Source organism: Camelina sativa, chromosome 17 (genome assembly GCF_000633955.1).
Source record: "Camelina sativa cultivar DH55 chromosome 17, Cs, whole genome shotgun sequence".
NCBI classification, from domain to species: Eukaryota; Viridiplantae; Streptophyta; class Magnoliopsida; order Brassicales; family Brassicaceae; genus Camelina; species Camelina sativa.
This window is the reverse complement of record NC_025701.1, coordinates 9079701-9096257: the sequence shown is the minus strand read 5'-3', so window position 1 is coordinate 9096257 and position 16557 is coordinate 9079701. Positions and strand designations below refer to the sequence as shown.

The 16557-nt window shown below is 36.8% G+C and overlaps 4 protein-coding genes and 1 long non-coding RNA gene across 9 annotated transcripts; all 5 read left to right on the top strand.

Annotated features, from left to right (window-relative positions):
• On the top strand, nucleotides 921-2201 carry LOC104756312 (chlorophyllase-1-like). The gene is made up of 2 exons (XM_010478888.2): nucleotides 921-1302; nucleotides 1402-2201. The coding sequence occupies exons 1-2, from the start codon at nucleotides 1018-1020 to the stop codon at nucleotides 2095-2097; spliced, it is 981 nt and encodes a 326-aa protein (XP_010477190.1). The 5' UTR covers nucleotides 921-1017; the 3' UTR covers nucleotides 2098-2201.
• LOC104756311 (coiled-coil domain-containing protein 94 homolog) lies at nucleotides 2645-4948 on the top strand. Its single transcript, XM_010478887.2, has 8 exons — nucleotides 2645-2946; nucleotides 3266-3415; nucleotides 3513-3647; nucleotides 3765-3830; nucleotides 4040-4090; nucleotides 4192-4311; nucleotides 4427-4490; nucleotides 4589-4948. The coding sequence occupies exons 1-8, from the start codon at nucleotides 2749-2751 to the stop codon at nucleotides 4765-4767; spliced, it is 963 nt and encodes a 320-aa protein (XP_010477189.1). The 5' UTR covers nucleotides 2645-2748; the 3' UTR covers nucleotides 4768-4948.
• Nucleotides 5405-8243, top strand: LOC104756310 (bifunctional nuclease 2). Of its 3 annotated transcripts, none has more exons than XM_010478886.2 (11): nucleotides 5409-5565; nucleotides 5937-6238; nucleotides 6330-6500; nucleotides 6599-6648; nucleotides 6748-6804; nucleotides 6901-6966; nucleotides 7058-7135; nucleotides 7259-7377; nucleotides 7470-7561; nucleotides 7790-7854; nucleotides 7943-8243. In XM_010478886.2, exons 2-10 carry the CDS (start codon nucleotides 5944-5946, stop codon nucleotides 7849-7851), a joined length of 990 nt encoding a protein of 329 aa, XP_010477188.1. In that variant the 5' UTR covers nucleotides 5409-5565; nucleotides 5937-5943; the 3' UTR covers nucleotides 7852-7854; nucleotides 7943-8243. The 3 variants fall into 3 exon arrangements, with proteins under 3 accessions (XP_019095343.1, XP_010477188.1, XP_010477186.1); XM_010478884.2 differs by having other exon boundaries at nucleotides 5411-5565; nucleotides 7939-8243; XM_019239798.1 differs by lacking the exons at nucleotides 7790-7854; nucleotides 7943-8243 and adding an exon at nucleotides 7629-7648 and having other exon boundaries at nucleotides 5405-5565.
• Nucleotides 8660-12278, top strand: LOC104756309 (phosphatidylinositol/phosphatidylcholine transfer protein SFH4-like). The gene is made up of 14 exons (XM_010478883.2): nucleotides 8660-8967; nucleotides 9071-9377; nucleotides 9512-9611; nucleotides 9693-9959; nucleotides 10041-10118; nucleotides 10205-10306; nucleotides 10394-10443; nucleotides 10539-10638; nucleotides 10765-10860; nucleotides 10952-11065; nucleotides 11167-11287; nucleotides 11371-11759; nucleotides 11859-11933; nucleotides 12012-12278. Exons 1-14 carry the CDS (start codon nucleotides 8934-8936, stop codon nucleotides 12030-12032), a joined length of 1854 nt encoding a protein of 617 aa, XP_010477185.1. The 5' UTR covers nucleotides 8660-8933; the 3' UTR covers nucleotides 12033-12278.
• On the top strand, nucleotides 13731-16254 carry LOC104756308. Of its 3 annotated transcripts, XR_762294.1 has the most exons (6): nucleotides 13732-13963; nucleotides 14340-14460; nucleotides 14755-15092; nucleotides 15326-15537; nucleotides 15649-15806; nucleotides 15985-16254. It is a non-coding gene; the product is annotated as an uncharacterized LOC104756308 (long non-coding RNA). The 3 variants fall into 3 exon arrangements; XR_762295.2 differs by having other exon boundaries at nucleotides 13731-13963; nucleotides 14344-14460; nucleotides 14755-15537; XR_762293.1 differs by having other exon boundaries at nucleotides 13731-13963; nucleotides 14755-15537.

The following is a 16557-nucleotide window of genomic DNA, read 5'->3' as shown; positions in this document are numbered from 1 at the left end:
CAAACGGTTTTTAAAAGAGGATTCTCTCAAATGTATACATAACTAAACTAGCTAGAGAAGCCTCCTCCCGAAGTTTCTGGTAGTTGTTTGATAAGTACGAACGAGAAGACCAACACCAACCCTTACCATGACATCTTTCCAAACATGAATCCATACAGAAGATGATACGACTTGTAACCAAAATCTATCTGCCACCTTTAATCAGCTTTGGGAGTGAGCACAACCAACCAAAGGATGAAATGTCTCTTGATCTTTAAAACTCCAAAAAAAAAAAAAAAAGTGTTTAAATGAAAATTACTTGAAGAAGGAAACTGAAACATAGGACTTTTGCCCATTAAAGGAGCCGTAAGAATCGAAATTGTTACTATCTCTTCTGAGTTTGCGGATTTCTGAGAGTCGGGAGTAGCTAAATCCTCAGAAAAGCTTACACTCTCAGATGAAGGTAACTCTCTCTAAGCCTAACGGCATCGTATCCATGATTAGATAAATCAATAATCTTATTAGCCACACGCCTCCTGTTGTCCCGCTTGAAAACTCCAAGGTGGTGGTGAGCACACTGGACTATGAGTAGTAGCTCCACTAGTTCCAGGGCCACTAGGAAGACTTCTATCTTTTGCAGTCAGCCACACAGCAAACTGACCCCATAATCCTTAAAATACAGCTATTGTAATGACTATGTAAAATACACATTTTTCAGACACACAACATCTGCAATAAAGCCATTTATAAAATACAGTTATTGTAGTGACTGTGTAACACCCCGTACATTTATATCCCACACACTACACTATTATAACTAACTTTTAACATTTCGAATCAACACGTGCTCTTTTATTTATGCGCAGCCCATGCATTTATTGTTTTCATGAAAATAATTTGTTACATTTTATTACGAGAGGCCCGATAACCACAGAAAAAATAGAAAAAGGATAAGAAAAATCTCATCTATATATACAAACAACGAGCTAGATCTCGAAATATTCATACATAGTAAAATCTTTACACTACTCTCTAATAATGTTACAAATGGAGGCCATAGATGATCATGACAGTCAGACGCTTCTCACGGTGGCAACTCCCGCTGCGTTTGAGATGGGAAGCCTTCCGACAACCGTGATAACAGCGGATCCGTCGAGAAACGATTTAACGGCGCCACCAAAGCCGGTGATAATCATTTCCCCAACAGTCGCCGGAACTTATCCCGTCGTTTTGTTCTTCCATGGCTTTTATCTCCACAACTACTTCTACTCCGACCTTCTTAACCACGTTTCTTCTCATGGCTACATTCTTGTTGCCCCACAGGTAACTATATTTACATTATTATTATTACTATATAATTAATAAAGAACATTGCTTGTTATGTGAATCTATAAACTGTTTAACATATATTGGAAATGATAGTTGTGCAAATTAATGCCGCCGGGAGGGCAAGTGGAAGTGGACGATGCTGGAAGTGTTATAAACTGGACAACAGAGAACCTCAAAGCTCACCTCCCAAGTTCAGTAAACGCTCATGGGGAATACACCGCACTCGTAGGCCACAGCCGTGGCGGGAAAACCGCGTTTGCGGTTGCGTTAGGCCACGCCGCGACATTAGACCCGTCTTTCAAATTTTCGGCTTTAATAGGAATCGATCCAGTGGCAGGATCCAACAAGTTCATGAGAACAGATCCGCATATCTTAACCTATGAACCGGACTCGTTCGAGCTGGACATACCGGTTGTAGTGGTGGGAACGGGACTTGGACCGGAGAGGAAGAACGTGATGCCGCCATGCGCACCAACGGACTTGAACCATGAGGAGTTTTACAGAGAGTGTAAGGCGACGAAATCCCATTTCGTGGCTGCGGATTTCGGACATATGGATATGTTGGACGATGATTTGCCCGGTTTTGTCGGGTTTATGGCCGGTTGCATGTGTAAGAATGGGAAAGGGAAAAAGAGTGAGATGAGGAAGTTTGTGGGTGGCATTGTGGTTGCGTTTCTCAAGTATAGTCTATGGGGTGAAAAAGCGGAGATTCGACGGATTGTGAAGGATCCTTTGGTGTCTCCTGTGAGGCTTGATCCTTCGCCGGAGTTGGAAGAAGCTTCTGGTTAACTCGTCAAGAATTGTGGTTTTATGTAGTAGAGATGTAATTCATATTGTACACGTTATTTCTCTATCTATAATAAAATGCTAATATAAATGTGGAAATATCTAAATCATATGAGTATCATCGAGATAAAATATAAGAAAAGACTAAAAGAAGAGTGAACTTGACCGGCTAGCTGTAAACAATAAGTGTAAAATGGAGACAAAAGTCTGACTATTTCCGGATTAAAGTTGATTCCTTTGCTAAAGGGTTTAATCTTTTGGATCCGGTTGCTGTTGTTGTGCTATTTTAGTTGTTAATGGGTAGGTATTGCTATGAGTGGAACAAAGAGGACTTCTTGGTTGAATTTGATTATTTCCATTCTCACTGTTTGACTTTGGTTTATTAGTTTGATTACCCGTGACCCGAACGCATAACCCGGTAATTGTGGTTGACTCTTTTATTTTAGCCCAAAATTGAACTCAGGCCTAAGCCCATGACCCGATTTCTCGTAGCGGTGCTTCGGACGGGTTATATATATATATATCTCTATGAGGAAGTTGAGACAGAAACGAAAGCGTGAAATCAATCATAAAGAAAATTTTCCTTTTTCCTGTGATTTTGCTCAGAAGAAGAAGAAGAAGCTCGAGGAGGAGGAAGAAGAAAGAGGCGGCGACATGGGAGAACGAAAGGTGCTTAACAAGTATTATCCGCCAGACTTCGATCCTAGGCTCATTCCCAGGGTCCGGCGACCGAAGAACCAGCAGATCAAGGTTCGTATGATGCTTCCAATGAGTGTCCGATGCGGTACCTGCGGAAACTATATCTACAAGGGCACCAAGTTCAATTCCCGTAAAGAAGACGTCCTTGGCGAGGTAATTGAATCAATTCGATTTTTGGTTTGATCTGTAGGTTCAATGTAATTGAGATTGTTGATACGGATGCTTAGGAGTGTAATCTGATCTTTTTTTTAGGGTTTCAGTGAAAATAATATCGAGATTATTGTCGTCAGTTCGTTAATTTGAAATCTATCTTGAAAATTCAGATTTGGGGTTTTAGGGTTTCGAGAATTTTAGCTATTTTGAGTTGCCTTTACCATAATGTTAGTTCGAACTGCTTGAATAGTTTTTCGTGGTGTTATGTGTGGCTTTATTCTATCTAATTAAAAGGTTTTTTTTTTTTCCTGATATGCAGACGTATCTTGGGATTCAAATATTTAGATTCTACTTCAAGTGCACCAAGTGTTCTGCAGAGCTGACAATGAAGACGGATCCACAGAATTCTGATTACATTGTCGAATCTGGGGCATCTCGTAATTATGAACCCTGGCGTGCTGAAGATGAGGTAAGGACTTTAGACATTTAGCTTTGAGGATTACGTACCCGATACGAATGCACACCTTTCTAGTATACTAATTTTTACTTTGCTTTCTTCTGTGCAGGAGGTTGATAAGGATAAACAGAAAAGAGATGCTGAGGAGATGGGGGATGCGATGAAGTCCTTGGAGAACAGAACTTTGGACTCTAAAAGAGAAATGGACATTATAGCTGCACTTGATGAAATGAAATCCATGAAGGTATGAGACTGATGCCCCTTTAGTTTCTTCTCCTTTCTTGATCACAGTGTCCAACTCCAAAGATTTAATTCGTTAAGTTTTTTTGTACTGATTTACTTTTTATTTTTCGTTTTGCAGACTAGACATGCTCATGTTAGCGTAGATGCGATGCTGGAGGCCTTGCAAAGAACAGGTGCTGAAAAGGTATGTTCCTGTCGCTCTGTTGCTTCTTAATAGAGACATAAGAGTTTTTAAGTTAATAAGAAACAGTAATTTCAAACTTCGTAAGCCATCTTGCTGCTCTTTGCACGGCTTACATCGTAGTGTACCTCTCTCTGATAAAAGTCGTCTGGGTTATTGATATGTTAAGTTCTATCGCTGACTGAGGCAATAATTTCTGTTTCTTTTGACAGGTAAAACGAATAGAAGAAGAAGATGAAGCAGTTATAAAGTCTATATTTGGTGTAAGTTTTCGTATCATTCTTTTGTGTAAATTGTTGGTTCTCCACATGTTACTAAGCTTTGCTAAACTTTGTTCATATTTCCTACTTTATCTGAAATGCAGAAACAGAAAGAAGTTATTAGGAGGATTGCAGATGACGACTTTGATAATGATGATGATGAGAGCTTTGATTATCCCAGCCATAATAAGGAGAAGAAAGGATCATCTTCAGATCTTTCAAAGGTATGTATCCGCCATAAAAACATAATTCTTTCAGATCTGTCTCGTTCTATCACCATGTGTTGATTTTGTTTTTGAATCACGACTAACTCTGGTAATTCTTTTAATTTGAATACAGAAGAGAAAGGCATCAGAGGAAAGTCCAAGCAACCCCACAGATATTTTGACTAGTTCTTCTGCAGGTGGGTTATATCAATCTTTCTTTTGAAGTTTACGATTTTGATTTTCTTTTCTTTTTTCACTTGAATAAACTTTGATGGGATTCTCCATTTTCAATCAGATAAACCAAAGGAGCCTAAGAGACAAGCTACCAGCAAACATTTGTTCAACATAAAAGTCATCAAGAAGCAATCCAAACCAAGTTCTGCAAAACCAGAGGAGAAGAAAAGCGATGGTGTGGCTAAAAGCAGTTTAGTGTCTTTATTCCAAGACTATGGTAGTGATGAAGACGAGGATTAAATTGTTTTTGTTCTAAACAGTATTATTAGCACTTTCGCAGATCTATCTTCACTATTTTAGAATTGGAGAATTTTGTACTGTTCCTTGTACAGTGGCGACAAAGGTGGTCCTTATAGATTGTCTGTATACGAAGAGGTGTGTCGTCGTGTTGCACCCGAGAAAGTAATTGAGCTAAACAGAAGTGATCGAGATATATAAATTTTTAACAAATATCAATTATGCAAGATAAAATATATATATATCAATTATGTAAGATAAATAAAATTGAAATTATCTTCCCTTACACTATTCTATGTAGGTTGATTTTACAACCTCTCCTCACGGACTGAATGAAAATATTGGGCCGATATATATGTAAATGGGCCTAGGACCAAAACTAGAAAACAGTATCGCACATCCCACTAGTGTCACATCCAACATTAACAACCTTATCCATAACCATCCCTGACACAGGCGCCATACACGTGGCGTCCATTTAGGCTTAATTTATTCGGTGACTGTTACTTGATGACTTGTCAGTTTCTTACGAGTTTCTACGTCACCATTCACGGCTTATACATCGGAATTTTCATTTTTATCCTTTCTCTACGACCATGTTCTGAACCTATCTTAAGCAAATGCAAGACATCGGTGAAAGGGTACATTCGTCAATTGAAGCAAACATGAGTCGATAAAATTGACAGAGTCACAGAGATTCTTTTTATTTTATTTTTCCTCTGTTATTGTTGATCTGTCTGTTCGGGATTCTTCTTTTTAGTTCTCTGTTGATCCATCCAATTGAATCTTACGAATTTGTAGGTAAGATCTCACTACTTCTGTTTTTTCTTTTCAGTTACAAAGGATAGATTCAACGAATATTATGCGATTGCGTGGTCTGATCAATTCAGCTACTAGATGATATAAATAAATTATAGTTTTCACTTCTTTTGATCAAGATCACCGATCCTTTTTTTTTTCTTACCCTGACCGTTAAGTTATTGTATTTTTTTTTGTGTGTTGATCCGTGATTTGTCTAGCAAATAAAGTAGTTACTACTATTTTTGGGAATTCGTTTGTGATTTTGAAGATCGAGTTAGGGTTCACTCTTCAGAGATGTTGGTAGTGTTGTTGGATACTAAAAGTTTTCATTTTGAGTCCTCGTTGAATTTTTCTGGGTTCTGCATGAACAGAGTGGAGATGAGGTCGCTTCATACACCGGTTGTTTGCCCTAGTGCTGGTCCCAGACAATTGGGTGTCTCTGCTTCTGCTTCACTTGTCAACTGCTCTGTTTCCAAACCTAGGTTGCTCAGAAACCAATTCTTGGGTGGTAATCAGACCAGAAATGTTAAGTCCCAGGTTGCTACAGTAAGTATTCGGAGGTGTAAGAGTATAAAATGTCTTTTCAGCTCGCATTCTGATGGTACCGGAAGCACAGCTGAGAATTTCAACGAGAACGATGATGATTATGTCAACTCTAGTGTTCTGGAAGCTGGTAATCCCGGTGTTAATAATTAGTATATTTCAAACCATGAGTTCACTCTCATCCTCTTCTTGTGTGTTAATGTATTGTTTTGTATGTAAAGTTGAGGTAAAGAGTGGACCAGATGGTTTCATGGTGAAGATGAGGGATGGTAGGCAACTTAGATGTGTCCATAACAATCCTCAGGGAGGGAATCTTCCAAATTATGCTCCACACTCTGCTATTGTGCTCAAAATGGAAGATGGAACTGGTCTTCTTCTTCCTATTATCGTCTGTATGTGATATCAAGACCCAGTTTTTTCGTTTGCAAAAGCTTATTTTGTCCCGGTGTTTTGAATCTCTTTCCTCTGTTTTATGTTTTTTACATTGCAGTGGAGATGCCTAGTGTTTTACTCATGGCAGCATTGACAAATGTTCAAATAGTAGGCTTCTATTATTCTTGTATTATGGTTTTGTTAGAATCAGTCAAGAGTAGTTATGAAGAGATGGTTTATGGATTTTCTTGGTTACTGGTTGTGTAGGCAAGACCCACTATGTACCAAGTGGTGAAGGAGATGGTCGAAAAAATGGGTTACGAGGTAAGTGTTGCGGTCCTTCTCTCCTCTCTTTTTCTATTATTTTCATTGTAGAGATACAAATTCTTATATGAGGATGTTCCAACTATTTTTCTGCAGGTTAGGCTTGTTAGAGTTACCACAAGAGTTCACGAGGCATATTTTGCAGAGTTATACCTTTCAAAGGTTTGCAATTTTGGCCTAGAAATGCATCCTTCTAAATGTTTTCTTTTGAAATTCAAAATCCGTAATGTATTTACTAATGATGGGATTGCAGGTTGGTGGTAATAAGTCGGAGTGTGTTAGCTTCGATCTCCGTCCTTCAGATGCAATTAACATAGCTGTTAGATGCAAGGTATAGTTATATTACCATAACCATGTTTTCAAACTTTCTTTTGAAGAGAAACAATCACACAAGAGTTATCTTCATGAGATCATATTAACTGTTGAAAAATGGTGTCAATACTCACTCTTTTAGGTACCTATCCAAGTTAACAAGTATCTAGCTTATAGTGATGGAATGAGAGTCATTGATTCGGGAAAGCTATCAAAGCAAACACCTGCTTCAGATGGTTTATTATTCACTGAACTAGACAGGTAATCCTTTGAAATGTGAAATTAATCATTTAAGATCCTTTCTTTTGCTGGTAAGTTTACAAACTTAGTAACATTGTTTTCATTTGGGTTAGGCCAAATGGTCAGCCTTGTTTTGATACAAAAGAGTTTGACTTATTGAGGAACATGATGCAAGCTGTTGATGAAGAACGGTATGATGAAGCCGGTAAGCTTTGCTATCACCCTTCCCATATACATTAACCGTGAAGCTTATATTCCCCGTTGTAATGCAGTGTGATAAAAGTTTGCGCTCTGTTTAGTGAAAATGTCCATGTTGTTGTTCATAGAGAAAATAATGGTGTGTGAAAGATTCTGGAGTTTCTTATGTTTTTTTTTTGTTCAAGAAATCAAAGATCGATCAATGTCTTGTTTGGTTTTGCCATTGATTTTGCAGCTGAGTGGAGAGACAAGCTTGGCCAGTTTCAGGCAAAACGCAAATTAAGGAAGTACACATGACAGGTATTGTAATACAAGCTCTCATCCCATTGGCTTTAAAATACGCAAACAGAAATAGTAATTAATTTTTGTGTGTGTTTTCTTCAGGCAGGTCGGAAGACCAAGCAAGGTAATTGATATTAGTATATGATTAAAGTAAATAATAAAGAAGCCATTGCTACCAGAAGTTTGAGATCAAGTGGGGTGGAAGAAAGGCTTCCACAAAAACAAAAAAATATCTCTGGTATGATGGAGACTGGAAAGAGATTGTAAAATACTTTTCTCTATGACTCTATCTACACTTGTGCACGTACTGGTTGTTTAGTTTATAATTCTCAAGAATACGGACAAAAATGTATGTAGCGTGATCGTGATGTGTACATATTTTATTACATTATTGATCTTCTCTAAAATATCCTACTCTACTTTTAATTAAAAAGGAAAAAAATCATAATTATTAAAGGTTCTTTCTGTGATTTGTCTTTACTACATTATCACATAAACCGATCATCGGAAGTAGGCCCGGATGAATAAATTATTGATTTTATAGTGTTGTATACTTTTGTATGCATAAGCTGATAAGCATATAACAAAACAAATATAGTCTAACTAAAAATTGATTCGAACTTAATAATATCTTTCATTTGACCCTGATTTATAATTTAACTAGGAATACTTAAACTCTCAATTTGAAGAAGAAGAAAATACTAAAAACAGAATAAACCGAATAAACCGAGTTCCCGCCAAGAGGAGGTTTCACATGATGATCGAGCAACTACTCGCCACGTGTCATGATAACGTAAATAATTTTTTAGGTAACCAAAAAAACGAAGAGGCAGACGAAAAAATAGAAAAAAAAAATTATAGGAATCTTCTTCTCAACATTAATGGCTACGATATTTTCCGGCGGCCGTGAAGATTACTACTTTTGCTAACATTTAATTTCACACATTTCGCATTAATAGTAATAAATTCCTCAGTTACTTCTTCATCTACCCCCCTCTCCCTTTCCTTCAATTCCGATTTCAGTTTTTTTTTGTTTCTCCAAATTCTAAAGTTTCGATTTTTTTTGGAGTTCACACAAGTTGGTATCGATTCTCCTCATGTCGGGTTCTCTCGATCGACTCACAAGACCTTGTAAGTCTTCCGATTTGGGTTTTGAGAGTGGAGATTTTCATCACTCGCAAATATTTGATGGTTTTGACTTATATATTTTTATTGGTTTGGCTGGGTTTTGAAGGTTTCTCAAACAATGGTGGTGATAAAAGAGAAAAGAAGTCAGATTTGGAAGTTTCAGAAGATGAGAAGAAAGCTAGAATTGGTGGTCTTTTCAGGAAGAAGTCATCTTCCAAAACCAAATTCAGAGATTCCTTGAAGAGGAAAGGGAGCAGCAGCCGCAGGGGGGGAAGCATTGACCGGACACTCTCTCTTACTTTCGAAGACATACATGATGCTGAAGAATTAAGATTTGTTTCTGAATTCCGACACTCACTCATCTCTGATCATTTGCTTCCTCCTAGCCTTGATGACTATCACATGATGTTGAGGTTCCCATTTTTTTTTAATCCATCTTGTGTTCTACTTAATCCATCTTTTATGTTGATGTTGAGATCATGGACGTGTTTCATTGTGTTATAAGTATATTTTGATATGGAGTAGAGAGAACATTGTTTGTTTGCAGGTTCCTGTTTGCTAGGAAATTTGATCTTGGAAAAGCAAAGTTAATGTGGACTAACATGATCCAATGGAGAAGGGATTTTGGCACTGACACTATCTTGGAGGTACTATTAAGTTGTCATTTTCGTGTGTTGTATTTGTGTCAATACCCGCAGATAGTTGCTGACTAAGTTCCTTCACTTCAGGAATTTGAGTTTCCGGAATTGGATGAAGTTCTCAAGTGCTACCCTCAGGGATATCATGGTGTTGATAAGGAAGGGAGACCTGTTTACATTGAAAGATTAGGAAAAGTAGACGCAAACAAACTCATGCAAGTTACTACATTGGAAAGGTACCTGAGATATCATGTTAAAGAGTTTGAGAAAACTATTACTGTCAAGTTCCCAGCTTGCTGCATTGCTGCTAAGAGACACATTGACTCCAGTACAACTATCCTAGATGTTCAAGGCCTGGTACATTTAAAACCAAATTCTGAGACCTTTTGTTATGTGTGGTTTCATTAGGCTTACTGAATCGTCTGAATATATTTGCAGGGTTTAAAAAATTTCACTAAAACTGCTCGAGATCTTATAATCCAGCTGCAAAAGATTGATAGTGATAACTACCCTGAGGTATTGTCAGGCTGCCATTGAATTTTACATAAGCATAACCTGTTTTGAGCATTGTTTTAATAACATGTGATATAACATATGTGCAGACTCTTCACCGTATGTTTATCATCAATGCCGGCTCTGGTTTCAAATTACTTTGGGGCACGGTGAAATCATTTCTTGATCCAAAGACTGTCTCCAAGATACATGTAACTTAACCGTGGTTTCTATGTATCCATTTTTACACTTTTTTACTGTAGAAAGAAAACTTAATTGTATCAATGTGATCTGAATAGGTCCTTGGCAACAAGTACCAGAACAAATTACTTGAGATGATTGATGCCAGGTAGACAGTTTGTCTTCAATGTTTCGTTTCCTTATCATATTCCCAGAATGTGATTTAACATCTGAGTATCTGACCATATTTTGGAACTTGTTCAGCCAGCTGCCAGATTTTCTCGGCGGTACTTGCACTTGTGCAGATCAGGGAGGTTGTATGAGATCTGATAAAGGACCGTGGAAAGACTCTGAGATACTAAAGGTGGAGTGCTTTGTGTCTTGATATTCCATATCTTATTGTTCGTTATGTTTTTGTTATGCTTACATTAAACCAAAATATAAAGGATGCATAATATGTTACTCTAATAATTTCTCAGTCTTCATGCAGATGGGTCGCAGTGGTGGGACGTTCTGTAGGCATGCTGGTGCGTTCCTAACCAGTGATTCCCAAATATCTTCATCTGATATGCCAACTGATTCTGGGGTAAGGTCTTTTGGTAGTTTCAACATAAGTTTTTCTATGTTTTTTTGGGTGTATTATCAGGCTGTAAGAATCCTCTCCTCTCTTGGCTCAGATGAAAGTTAGTGACCCATCAACAGCAGAGTCAGGGTCTGAATTGGAAGAGATGGTTTCACCGAAAACAAATTTGAACAATCATGTACCCAAGTTGACTCCTGTTACTGAAACTGTAAGCGTTCTCATGTACAAAAGTGACATCAAATACGTAGAAGTTCTTACTTCTTAATTTCTTATACAGGACCTGATATGCTATTATGCTTATTTTAATAGATCAAAGACAATGGTAACACAAGTCCTACTGTTTTATCTGAGTATGAGGAGTGTGTACCAATGGTGGACATAGTTGTGGATGTTGCTTGGCAGCCCAAAGAGATGTCAAACGCTTCTGAAGGTAAGACCGGTGAACATCAGACATTTACCCAATTACAAAGCAACGTGAAACAGCAAGTAATAATATAATGGAACGTGTTGCAGGTCCGCAATATACATCAAGTTTGGGCAAAATAGGATTGGTGAGTCATATCAGGAGTTGGCTAACTGTGTTCTTCATGAACTTTTTCACACTCGTGTCTCTGGCTCTGCCACAGCCTAAAGAAAACTCACAGTTGCATCCTTCAAGCGCTAGAGCTGAGCTGTGTGATGAAGATATTGCTAGGGAATCCCGTCCTCCTTCACCTTCTCGTTCAACGATCACTGAAAGAGTTATCATTTCCTCTGTTTTAAGCAGACTCGGTGATCTTGAGAAACAGCTAGAAACTCTTCACATGAAGAAATTCGAGATGCCTCACGAGAAAGAGGAGTTGCTGAATGCTGCTGTTTATCGCGTGGATGCACTAGAAGCAGAGCTCATCACCACGAAAAAGGTGTGAAGATCTATGATCTGATTCTAAACCTTGAATGATACTGATAACGAGTCATTATAAACCTTATTACAACTGAATCTCGGTGTTGTTGATGAACAGGCGTTGCATGAGGCTTTAATGAGGCAAGATGAACTTTTGAGTTACATAGACCGACAAGAGGAAGCTAAGTACCGGGTTAGTCTCATTCTGTAACTAGTTTTGCTGCCCTTCTAAGTCGGTATCTATGTATTAATGGTTAGGAATATAATGCAGAGAAAGAAGTTCTGCTGGTGAAGAACTCGAGTTTGCGAGGTAAATTAGTAAAAAAATTGGTTGTTCAAGGATCTGATCATAGACCATGGACCATTGAATTACACAAGTAGGTCTGAAAGCAAATATCTCTGTCGATACGTAATGTATATAATATAAGAAAAAACTTGTATTGTCAAACAAAAAAAAAAGCTTGCAGTGAGATTTCAACTGGATATCTTTTGTTTTTGTTGAATTGCTTTGATACTATCGGATTGTGTGAATGATTAATTGGTGTTTGTGACATTGGATTCTGTATTGGAGGTACAAAAGCAAAAAGAAAAAGAATGAGAAAAAATTATATAAGTTCTGAGTTGTGACAAGAGTTGTATAATGTATAGTTTAGATTTATGAAAGCAAATGTGGTATTATTGCATGTTAGTAGAAAGGGGACTCATCGACCATTGACATGTTTATATGACCAAACAAAGGACTCGTCACAAGACTCAAGGACGGTTTCTTCGCCTTTTTTTACTTGTCCTATGATACTATCTTCTCTAAAAATGAGGACTCATGTACTACGATGCCACAAAAATATCGTTTTCTTTTTACTATTTGAGTTGCAAACATTGAATTAGGCTCAACCAACTTTAGTGAAATGTGAATCGAATCTTGAAATTTGACAAAACAAAAACTATTGATTATATTTCATTATGACGAGTCTCTATCATTTTTTGTGTGTCTTGAGTGTGTGTGTGTGTGTGGTTTTAATCTCTCTATCAAACTTAAGTAGGTCTATACAAAGTTTCAAATCAAAGTTAATGAATATGAATAAGACTGTTTTGTCTTTGTCAACCACAATAAAATATTCATGATGATTAAGAGGTTTTTTGCACTACAAAGTTTAATATTCAACCAATTTCAAGAATATTTAAAATTATATGATTATATATAGCTTTTGGAAATGATTCACGTGGTGTAACCCCAGCCTTATGCCCCGTAAAATTGTTAGGTCCACTCTCTCTGCCTTGATTGATGATTAATTCTCGCTTACCATCGATTATTCGATTATGATTATCCAATTTGATTATATTCTGTCTAATCTACTTACTTCTCACATTATTTTGTGTATATTAATTGTTTTTTGCCTCAAATATAAATTAAATATATTATTTTTTGTTATTTAGACAATTAAATTAAGAATTTATTATGTTTTATAATAACTAATGTACAAACTTTTAATAAAAGTTATAAATTTTTCTTTTAAAATTATACTTTTATATGTTTACCATCATTTTAAAAACAGTAATATAATTTTATATTTTATTTGATATTTTTTCTTTTAATATAAACAAAATTATATATAGTACTATATTTTGTTTTATTATTAATTTAATAAAATAATTTAAAACTAGTCTCTTGTTAACTCTATTTAATTTCTGATTTTTTTTTGCTACGCACTAGGACCTAGCAATTTCTAAAACATTGGGTGTAACTACGAGAGCTAGCAAGGTTTTCAGCACAATGGTTGGGTTCACTCGCCGGATATGTATATCTGTAGTCTTCTGTGAGATATATATAGTATATGATAATTATCCTAATGGACAATGTAATCAATACAATAAAAATACAATGTATTGCTCCTCTTCTGACACATCAGCTTTTGTATTGAAGGAGAAACTGACACATTGATTAAAATGGTTAGCCTATCAAATTATAACAATTAAAACAGGTCAGCTTTTTTTTTCTTATGTGGACAAAGCATAGAATCGATAAGGTTTTGTCGAACACTGCGTTTAATCAATTATGTTCTTCCTCGCCGTGATACCAACCTTCGACCGACTCTCTCAACCAATCTGAGCAGATCCCAGGCTGATGTTAGCCCCATCGTTGGTCGATTGGTTGTGGTGGATTTCACAACAATGGAGTACGTAAACCCATAAGGTCTTCGATTAGATGGTCGCCGATTCAATGAGGTATGTTTCTCATCTCTCTATTCTTTGTTTTTAGGTTTTCTTGAGCTTTTCTCTGATGCTACTTTTTTTGATTGAGCCAAGTTTCTTTGAAGCTCGTTCAATTTCTTTAGTATTGAAATGTGTTTGCTTAGCTCTCTCTTTTGGGGTCAAAATTACTCAAATACTTTTACTGATTTCGAACCTTAGGATTATTGGGTTTCAATGAGCTCACTTATATAGAACGTGGAATTTGAGGGATACTGGATTCCGTTTCAGCTCATTCATATAGATGCATTGAAGGCAGATGGCGTTATATTTCCCTATGCAGCTTTAAGATTTTTGCAGCTTTGTTTAACCCTTTGTAGTTCTCTTTTTTTTGTGTGCCTGCTTGGAATAGGTAGTAATGAAAGGCTTCAAAGACTGGGTTTTTGCTCTATCCAGCTCAATGGCATCATCTAGACCTCTTTTGGGCAGTGACCCTTTTTTCCGTGACCCACATGAACAAGAGGATAGCCAGTGTATGATCTCTTTCTTTGGCTCATTACAATGAGATCAACAATTTTGAGATCTGCTTTACCTCTTCTTGTGCTTTACTTTACTCCTTGTGGTTTACTTTACTTGATCTGGATTGTTTCAGTAGATTTCATTGCTATGTTCACTGCTTTTGTAAATTGAATTGGTCTTTACTTTCTGATACTTGATCCAATGGCTGAAACTATTTAGGTTGATTATTTGATCCTTCTCAAAACGATCTCTTCTTGCTGGTTTTTTAATGTTTTCTTTTGAATAATAGCTTTCACTTTTATTTTTAGCTCACGCACCTGCTGCACCAGAACCAGTTACACGCTCGGAATAATGGTTCAGTGGTGAATGCCAATCAGGTTCATTGTTAGAGAGTTTGCGGAGGCACATATGCCATGGGTCGACTGTATCCTCTGTTTATTCATTCTCATTTCCTAGATTTTTTTCTGATATGTTTGTGTAGCAATTCTTAGTACAATAGCTTGATCCAGAATATTAGATATGATGCGATTTGTTTAAACATTGTTATGGTATGTTACAATTGAGGTTCTCTAAGTGTTTATGATTAGGGTATATTCAAAAACTGGGTTTACAAGAAGAGAAAACTGGGTTCCAAGTAGCCTCACTGGTAATGCTTTGGGTCTTTATCTACTATGTTTTAAGATAAACCAAATACTGGGCTTATCTGTTGACATTAAAAGAGTAACTAACATTTTGAATGCTGGTCCATTGTCATTTTTCTTAATTGTTAATTGCATATGTGTGTTTAGCACTTGACTTGTGTTGGCCCTATTTTTCTGGCTATTTTCCCTCCAAAAAATCATGATTTCTTACTTATGCTTATTTTTTGTCCTTATACAGCATTACCGTGAGAACATGATGATGTGGGTATTTGGCTATGGCACTCTTGTGTGGAACTAATGATTTCACTACAATGAGAAAGTGTTAGGTTTCATCAAGGGATAGAAACGTATCTATGACTTTGGTAACTCTATAGTCTTTGGTTAAGGCTTTCACTACGAAGCCGCAAAACAAGTCACAAACCAATCCATAAGTGTTTAATTAACCAAACCGTAAGTGTTTAATCTGAGTTTAGTCTAGAGCATAGTGTTTAATGTCTGGTAGATATCTCCTTTAGTTTGATGGTATTGAGAAGCAGTAACATGCTTTGCCTTATTACACAGGTGGGGTTCAAGATGTTCTTAGGGGTCACTGCATCAGTGACAAGCTGGTACGCATATGAGACTTGCTGCAGTATAATCTTGGAGGACTTCCCAATACTTGCCAAGGTCTTTACTACTGCAATGTCTTAAGTGGAGTCATTAGAGGAGCTTTGGAAATGGTCAGTCTCCTTTTTATTCCCATTTTTTTGTTACATAAATTGCGTTTTTCAAACTTCTCATACAAACAGTCTCCCTAAAAACTTGAAATGAACTTCTCTTACTCCTCAATTACCAAGTGTAGAAGAACATTTTTGGGCTGAGTGCTTATGTTCTTTTATCCGTCTCCACAATGATCAGGTTTCGATGACATGGACGTGTGATGTTCTTCGAGGGGATGATGCTTATGAGTTGCAGGAGAAGCTACTAAAACAAGTCGCAGAGGAGTACAACGATGATGAACAGTTCGTTCAAAATTACAAATTTGTGCGAGGGAACAAACTGAATGTAACTACAATGGACTACAATAAAACCCAATACTAGCCAACTTTTTCTAAAGACCAAATAACCATTTAGCTTGTGATATGAGCGTTTAGTGGAGCAGCCGAGCAGCCGCTTGCTTCTATACCATTTACACGATATACTTGTGAGTTGGTATGTATCTTTTCAAATAATGTTGGCCGACCAAACAAGTTAAAAATAGAAACTTAGTGTGGTTTGAAAAATTTGTGTGTACACAATATGGTTTTAAAAATGTAAATATGTGTCTAAGCAAAAATAAGATTAAAACATAGTGCATATAGTTAATGAAACGATATATGTATGTATATTTAGATGAAGCATTCTTTGCATACGTCATTGAATTCTCTTTAACAAATACGTCCCAACTTCAATCTGACTTGAGAGCATACGGTAAACTCAATATTATCTCAA

Coding starts and splice junctions, on each gene's coding strand:
- LOC104756310 (XM_010478886.2), top strand. CDS start 5,944: ATGAGGTCGCTTCATACACCGGTTGTTTGCCCTAGTGCTGGTCCCAGA. Junction 7,136..7,258: donor ACATAGCTGTTAGATGCAAG/GTATAGTTATAT, acceptor TCACTCTTTTAG/GTACCTATCCAAGTTAACAA. Junction 7,378..7,469: donor TTATTCACTGAACTAGACAG/GTAATCCTTTGA, acceptor CATTTGGGTTAG/GCCAAATGGTCAGCCTTGTT.
- LOC104756309 (XM_010478883.2), top strand. CDS start 8,934: ATGTCGGGTTCTCTCGATCGACTCACAAGACCTT. Junction 8,968..9,070: donor CGATCGACTCACAAGACCTT/GTAAGTCTTCCG, acceptor TGGGTTTTGAAG/GTTTCTCAAACAATGGTGGT. Junction 11,934..12,011: donor AAGAGGAAGCTAAGTACCGG/GTTAGTCTCATT, acceptor AATATAATGCAG/AGAAAGAAGTTCTGCTGGTG.
- LOC104756312 (XM_010478888.2), top strand. CDS start 1,018: ATGTTACAAATGGAGGCCATAGATGATCATGACAGTCAGACGCTTCTC. Junction 1,303..1,401: donor ACATTCTTGTTGCCCCACAG/GTAACTATATTT, acceptor TGGAAATGATAG/TTGTGCAAATTAATGCCGCC.
- LOC104756311 (XM_010478887.2), top strand. CDS start 2,749: ATGGGAGAACGAAAGGTGCTTAACAAGTATTATCCGCCAGACTTCGAT. Junction 4,091..4,191: donor TTATAAAGTCTATATTTGGT/GTAAGTTTTCGT, acceptor TCTGAAATGCAG/AAACAGAAAGAAGTTATTAG. Junction 4,491..4,588: donor TTTGACTAGTTCTTCTGCAG/GTGGGTTATATC, acceptor ATTTTCAATCAG/ATAAACCAAAGGAGCCTAAG.